Genomic DNA, 8240 nt, shown 5'->3' with positions numbered 1-8240 from the left:
CCCTGAATCACGTTTGGAAAGGCTCTCACTCAGACCCATGCAAAGCCCTGCGGGCGGGTGGGTTTATTGGGGCCACTCCCCTCGGCTGCCTTTCTCCACCCCAGTCACCGCCTCCTGCTTCTCAGCTTAGCCATCTGAGGGGGGTGGGAACCGTGTAATAGGGGCGGGGGGAAGAAAAACGTTCTTAAAAAAATATTAAAAAGAAAACATCCCACTTGGCAGCGAGTGCGCGGGAAGTTCAGCGAGCGAGTTCCGGGCTTCCCGCCCGCCGGCAGAAGACCGCCGGTGAGCCCCCAGCCTCCGCCTGGCCCTCCGCTCCGCCGTGTCCGTCAGTCAGTCGGTCTGTCAGCTTCCCCTTCCCCCACGCCTCCTTTTTCAGGGCGCCGCGCGGGTTGGGAGGTCGGAGGGGCCCCCTAGGTATTCAGGACGCCCTTGGTCCGCGTCGCTCCCGGCAGCGGCGGCGGCGCCTGCAGAACCCGGTACCTGGCAGGTTCGGGTCTCTGCCGCGCGGAACCTCGCTGTCCATACTCCCCGGCCGGCCGGCCGGGGCCTCTGACGCCTCCGCTTGTGGAGTTCTTCCCTGAGCGGCTGTAACTTTAAACCACTCTGAGCGAGGCCTATTTTTATTCAGAAACCAGCGGCCAGGGCGTCTGTGGAGAATGCTCAGATGGAGGGCCAGCCCGCCACTTGAAGTTTTCTCACAAATCTGAGGGAAAAGAATGTCTTGTCCTAATAACCTCTCTTTGCGATTTCACAGCTCTGTTGCCCCTTCGTAGCCAGATCGGTGGCCGTAGGGACCTTTGGATAAGGGTGTTGCCTGAGCTGGGGGAGCTGTGTCTGAACTCCATTGCTTGGTCTTTGTGTGGTGATCCCGAGGCCTCCACACTTGAGCCGGGCCAAAGCTGTGGCCTGCTACCCCTCACAGGGATTGCTCCAAGAGTTCCAGGGGACAGGCTCACAGTGGCAAGGACAAGGAGATGAGTGTAGCAGCCAAGTACCGCATGGCCTCCCTGTATGTGGGTGACTTGCATGCAGATGTCACGGAGGACCTGCTGTTCAGGAAGTTCAGCGCTGCGGGGCCCGTGCTGTCCATTCGCATCTGCAGGGACCAGGTCACCCGCCGCTCTCTGGGCTATGCCTACGTGAACTTCTTGCAGCTGACTGATGCCCAGAAGGCGCTGGACACAATGAACTTTGACATCATAAAAGGCAAATCCATCCGTCTCATGTGGTCTCAGCGTGATGCCTACCTGAGGAGATCTGGAATTGGGAACGTGTTCATCAAGAATCTGGACAAATCTATCGATAACAAAACCCTTTATGAACATTTTTCAGGTTTTGGAAAGATTCTTTCCTCCAAGGTGATGAGTGATGATCAAGGTTCCAAGGGCTATGCATTTGTGCACTTTCAGAACCAGAGTGCTGCAGACAGGGCCATCGAGGAAATGAATGGAAAACTACTCAAGAGCTGCAAGGTATTTGTTGGCAGATTCAAAAACCGAAAAGATCGTGAAGCTGAACTCAGAAGCAAAGCCAGTGAATTCACCAATATTTACATCAAAAACTTTGGAGGCGACATGGATGATGAGAGATTGAAGGACGTTTTCAGCAAATATGGCAAAACTCTGAGTGTTAAGGTGATGACAGATTCCAGAGGGAAATCCAAAGGCTTTGGCTTTGTGAGTTTCGATAGCCATGAGGCTGCCAAGAAAGCTGTTGAAGAAATGAATGGAAGGGACATAAATGGGCAGCTGATTTTTGTAGGCCGGGCGCAAAAGAAAGTAGAGCGACAGGCTGAGTTAAAGCAAATGTTTGAGCAGCTGAAAAGGGAACGAATTCGTGGGTACCAGGGAGTAAAGCTCTATGTTAAGAACCTTGATGACACCATTGATGATGAAAAACTACGAAACGAATTTTCTTCATTTGGATCAATTATTAGAGTTAAGGTAATGCAGCAAGAGGGCCAGAGCAAAGGGTTTGGCTTCATCTGCTTCTCCTCTCTAGAGGATGCTACTAAAGCAATGATTGAGATGAATGGCCGCTTCTTGGGCTCCAAACCTATTAGCATTGCCTTGGCCCAGAGTTATTAGGAAAGATAAACATACCTTCCCAGTTAGCATCTGCAGCAGTTGGGGAAATGATAGTGATCTCTGCCTGAACTGACCTCAGTAAATTTCATACTCCACATGATGGGTGCTTAGTTTAGTGAATTTTATGATGAAACGTTTTTTATACAAAGCCATTTTTTTCTTTTGTGGAAAAATAAATGGAGCTTAGTTCATTTTACAGAGGCACATTTTCTAATTTTAATATTGCATATTTTTCTTATTTTGATGTGTTCATAGCAATAAGTATAGATATATCTTTATTACATTTGAACCAAATGAAATAAGGTAATTATTTGAATTTATTGCATATTTTATTTTAGTAATATTGCTAGCTTTAATTTCTTCTATGAAAATATGCTCAAAATAGTTCTTACACCTAAAGATTCCAAAGTATTTTTACTGACAGAAATTTTCTAATTTTTCATCCAAGTTTTGAGAAATCAGACTTTTAGAAATTTATAGTATGAATTTAAAGATCTAATTTCATTTTGAATAAATGCTTAAAGTACTCAGATATAGTTGAATTTATTTTAAATTTATATCCTGACATGCTTGTTTTTCGGATGGTTTAAATTAAGATGATGGAGGTTTTTAATGTTGCCTAAAAACTGGCTTTATTTGTTTTGTTCTTTCCATTAGTTGACTATAATTCAGGTACTTTCTTGTTAATCTAAATTGTAACATGCACTGTAAAACCTTAACTTCTACATTCCTTAAGTTATATATCTGTATCAACTCAGGTGATCCAAAGTTGGCCTGGTCTTAAATCTCTTCATACCTATACGGCTTAATATTTTCCCTTACATTTTTACCAGATGCGATTATTATGAAAGTCATGTATACAGATTGTAGAAATTCTGTTTAAAAACTTTTAAAATCTGTTTTATATCGTTTTGTGTAGTGATAGTCTCTTAGGGTTCAGAAAAGTAAGTTCCTCTATTTTTATAAACTCACCTCTCCTTTTATTAGACTATGGCAGCTATGTAACCCATTAAGGTTCACTTTTAGCCTTCATTGATCAGAAAGTCACTGGCCGATTTTCTGATAAAATGAAGTTACATCACTTATTCTGTTTTCTAGCATAATTTTTAGTTTAGAACCATTCCCCTATTTCCCTTTCTCTCCTGTCTTTCATCTATATTCCTCAGCTTTTTAAAATACTTTCTAAAGGATTTTTTTTTTTTTTTTTTAATGTTGGCTTTTAGTATGTGCTGCTTCAAATCCATTTGGAAATCTTGGCAAGAGTTTTTTATTTACATTTAAATAATTGCTTTACAAATTCTGATTCATACCAAAGGTACCTAGCAAGCAAGTGCTTTTGTTTTTACTGTTTTTATATTTTTACTTGGCTTAGTTGTTTCTTATAACTATTATTCACATCCTCTATTTCATATATTACTAATATAAAAGAAATACTAAAATATTTTTTGGCAATACCTCAGCTTATGAATGAGAAAAATTTGTTACCTTTTATTTTTATAGAAATTATGCGTATATTCTTTGCACATTTTCTAAAATAAAAATATTTTAGTCCATAAAAAGATTGCATATAATTGTATTATGCAAACCAATTCCCTATTATAATTTGTTACATATTTTTCTATTTTTGTTCTCTCTCTACATATATACATACACCTAGGTAATTTACGAAAAATAGGATAATATTACCAATGTTGTTTGAAATTGTTTTCTTAATTAAACAATATGATATGGTCAACTTCTATGCTCACAATAATCATTTGTGTTATAATCTGAGTGATTTTTATGTTTTGTTCAATGACTGTACCAAAATATAACTAATTTCTTATTGATAAACTTATATGTTGCTAGATAATTTCTTCCTTTTTTCTTTCTTCCTCTATCATAAATAACTTAGAGATTAACATCCTTTCAAACTTGTATATGCAAATATATCTGTTTTCTTAAGAAAATGTTTAGAAGTGGAATTAATGGCTAAAAAAGAATCAGTTTTAAAAAGTAATTTTGATAAATATTGCTTAAATGCTGTCCGGAATACTTGTGGCACTTACATTTCCATTGTCATTGTAGGAGAATGCCTGTTTCCATATGCTCCAAGAAACAAGGGTTTTTTAAAAAAGCTGTTGGTCAATTCAACATGATATATAAAACAAACCATTTCGTCATTGCTTTATTTCACTTTTGTAAATTGCAAAAATTAAACAGCATTTGTGTACTCACTGACCATTTGTATTTTCATACTTAACGAGTTAATGTCTCATGATCATAATTTATTTTCTTGTTGGAGTGTTTTTTATTTACATGGATTTTTAGATTTCTTTGCATATTACGACAACATTTTAGACTTTTTCCCCTGATACTTCATTCTCTTTACAGTCTTGAAGGTTATTCAAAATTAAATGTTAAGCTGGAAAGTTTCAGTATTTTACTTAAATGACTTTGATGTCATGCTTCAAAATATTTTGAACACTTTAAATATATACATTCACACAAATATATATACACCCACACAATTTATCTGTATTGTGTTTATGACTTTCAGAATTTCATATTCTCCATGCTTCTAACTAAAATTTTGGTGCATAAAAAGTATCTTATATAAAACCTATAGTAAATCTTTAAAAAATGTGCTTTTCCATCTTTAATAACATATGTTTTGGTAAATACTTGATTCAGAGAGCCAATGAATTAGAGTCGGCATATGAGTTTCACATAGATTCTTATACTAGGTAAGTATTTACCAAAACATATATTAGAAGCAGAAAGTTGTTAAAAAGGTTTACCAGACAAGAAGACTGGAAAGTGTATTAAGTGTGCCTGGCCTTGACATCTTATTCTGTATAATCTAGTCTCCATCTTAATTCAGAAAAGCTAATCTGTAAAACTGTTCAAATATTTGAACAATATTTGATAATGCTTACATATGTTTTCAAGATAATATCAGGAAACAGAGTTCTGTCATGTATATAAGGAATTAATAGGATATAACATCAGATGTCTAGATGAATTATAGCTGTGCTTAATTACACAATAATCTGCCTTCTTAGTAGAAATTGCTTATTTCCAGCATTTACTGTAAAAAAGTGACTAAGTCGGTTTACAAAAATATACAAACCTATGGATTTCTTTAATTCATTTAAATTTTGTTCATTCTAATTCCTTTTGGTGCGTGATAATAGCAAGTTATCTTAGTGGAAAATACAGATTCATTCATTAAAGAATATTAAATCTTTTGTGCCCAAGTGCCTTAATAAATAAGTAGAATCTTAACTTTTCTGATAAGCATTCCAGTAAAAACTAATGTACATAGATATGCCTTGAGCCACTGTTTCTACTTTCATCTTTCTCTCCACACATATTGCCATGTCTGCTGTGTAGTTGCCTGCTTATGTGTACAGTCATTTCAATAAATATATTATTTTAACATTTTGTCTTTTCAATTTCAAATAGGAATTTATAGTTGGTAAAAATAAAAATTTTAAAGTGATTTAATATTGTCATTTTCATGTTCTCAATAGTGTTATAGATCCCCTGAGAAAATGTCAAATAAAATATAATATTTCAGAGGTGAAAGCATGTTTGAAAATGATTTTTATTTATTATAAAGTGTTTCTGATTTTCCAAAGATCAGTTATCTTAAGAGTGAACTGAAAATTGCTTGTGTTTTTTAGTGAAGATACTTGTATTTCAGATTTTCAAGGACAATTTCTTCATGAACTAGTATTTCTTTTTTAAGTTACTCATAATTATGAGCTCACAATTGAAAACAAAACATTAATATACATCAAGTTTTAATGAGGAATAATTACTATTTTAAAGACATTTATGAATTTATTGTTAAATTCAACTAACCTGCCAGGTGCTTAGAATTGGCTTACTCATAGTACGTTTGGAAATATGCCCCATAATATAATTTTAAAAATAGATATAATAAAACAATAGAGGAAAAATATAATTTTAAAAACTCTACACTTTCAAAAGTAGAACAGATTAAATACCCTCAGGATACTTTTGACATATATACATCTCCCAAGTGTATGTGTACTCAAGTCCGAGTTACACATACACTTGGATTTGAATTTGGTAAAGTCAGAGTATTTTGCAGGTTTGCCCAGAGGAAATATGTATAATTCAGTGTTGGTTTTGTCTCATCGTCTTGTCATATTTTAGAGTTCACAGAATGCTCTGAACTAAATTGTAGTTGCCCTGAATGAAACAATTGAATCCAAACGAGAAGGAAATGCATCTTCTTAGTGGCATTCTTAACTGTAGTAGAGAAAACACCTTAACTTCTGAGAGAGATTCATAATTTGTACAATGATATTTCATCAGATTTTATTAACCCATTTATAATTACATCACCTTATATATTTAAAAAATCCTTATTTTGAAATTTTGCCAAACTCTAATAGCACATTTGAGTTGCGAAGGCAATATCACTGAAGTGGCAGATATAATTATTGTTTTTATTTTTGCATTCAGTGAATACCAGTCATAATTTATTTTTTGTTTGTTTTTACAATCAGTATCTCTAGGGGAATTTTCTTATTTCAGGAAGCCATGTCTAATGGCCTTGTAGGGCATCACAATTTTGATCTACATTTAATTTCGTCTTTGTACATGTGCTAGTAGCAGCCAATATTAATTCCTTGAAGTTAAAGTAAGCCTTTATAATAGTAGTTCCAGCAAGTCTTTGTTAATCAAAGACATGCCTCAATTTGAATGCAAGCCAAATCTTAGAATTATAACTAGATTGTTTTGATACATTATTATTTTACTGAATTACCATAGGAAACATTAGAAACCTAGTATTATTCACCACTCTAGTCACTAACATTTTATATATAGTTTGTATACTAATGATATTTATATTGTATGCATTGCAATTGTCAAAAGGCCATCAGTTATATGGTACTCCAATTTTTAATATTTATTTTGATTTTAACTAAAAAGATATTGGTAAATGCCAATTTGATCATATCATTCTTCTCCTTAGAAGCCTTTCATGGCCTTCCATTACTCTTAAAATTGGGTATAAATCTTTACTGTGTCCTAGGAGGACTTGCATTCTCTGGTCCTTGTGTATTCTTTAAATCTTTTCTTGTGCTACTATTTCCCTTTGTCAATACACTGGAAATTAATTGGTCTTGTTTCAACTCCTTTAAAACTGTCAGGCTAGTTCCTACCTCACTAAAAGCTTTAACCTTTTAACAGATAAAAGACTGTGTATTGTACAGGTGGAACAAATCTTCCAACTGATTTATGAAAAAATATATGGTGAAAACATTTAATTATCTCCTAGAAAAAAAGGTATTTATAGGTATAGGTAGCCAGGAATAGGTTTTTGTTTCAGAATTCTCAGTGTAAGTTTTATTGGTTCTGTTTATGTGACATTCTTTTTCTTAACCAATCACTGTAGCCAAGGTAATGAGACTTGCTGATTAACTGGGGTTAGGTAACATATTCAAACGTTGAGCAAAAATATCCTTGACGAAGAAAGGTAAAGGTTGTTTTTCAAGGAAAAATCAAGATACGAGTGCCGGAAAAAGTGTGAATTGCTGTAGAATGAACCTTCCCCCCCACCAGGATCTACAATAGATGATCTATTACAGATAAACTATTCACAGTGCCTGGAATACTCTCCCTTAATTTTAATCTGACTGACTCTTGCTTATCTATTTTCAAGCACAGTCTTTTGAACTCTCAGTAATCCCATTTCTCTCTCTACTTTGCTAGCATAGCACTTATTAGATGAGCAAAATAAAACTTCTACACTCCTAAGGCAGGCAATGTAACTTTTTTTTTTTTTTTTTAGTAGCTGGCTCATTAATTAATCCTCATTTATCAGTTGAAAAACTTATTACACATAATTACCTACTCTTTTATCTTTCTCAATACATGTGACTACACAGCTAACCCAATATATGGCCTGAAAAGTTCTGTCTTTTTCAGGTTTCTTTCACTATACAGGTGACTATAAAAGCATGAAATTCCGAGTTAAGTTCAGGAAGTGATAGAAGAACATTCTTAAGTTTCAAGATCTAAGCCACAGTTTTTATCCGTGTTTTTTAATTCTCTAAAATTTATTTTACTGAATATTTATATGGATATAACTAACTACTTTTTTTTTCTATCAGTCTAATGTTCTAATGT

At 35.1% G+C, this 8240-nt stretch overlaps 1 protein-coding gene across 2 annotated transcripts; it reads left to right on the top strand.

Annotated features, from left to right (window-relative positions):
- The first annotated feature begins 213 nt into the window (after positions 1-213).
- On the top strand, positions 214-5660 carry PABPC4L (poly(A) binding protein cytoplasmic 4 like). 2 transcript variants are annotated; one of them, XM_025385927.1, is made up of 2 exons: positions 214-285; positions 758-5660. In XM_025385927.1, exon 2 carries the CDS (start codon positions 978-980, stop codon positions 2088-2090), a length of 1113 nt encoding a protein of 370 aa, XP_025241712.1. In that variant the 5' UTR covers positions 214-285; positions 758-977; the 3' UTR covers positions 2091-5660. The 2 variants fall into 2 exon arrangements, with proteins under 2 accessions (XP_025241712.1, XP_025241711.1); XM_025385926.1 differs by having other exon boundaries at positions 214-340.
- Positions 5661-8240: the final 2580 nt, after the last annotated feature.

This window comes from Theropithecus gelada, chromosome 5, assembly GCF_003255815.1.
Source record: "Theropithecus gelada isolate Dixy chromosome 5, Tgel_1.0, whole genome shotgun sequence".
NCBI lineage: Eukaryota > Metazoa > Chordata > Mammalia > Primates > Cercopithecidae > Theropithecus > Theropithecus gelada.
The sequence above is the reverse complement of the archived record's forward strand: the minus strand, read 5'-3'. Positions and strand labels throughout refer to the sequence as shown.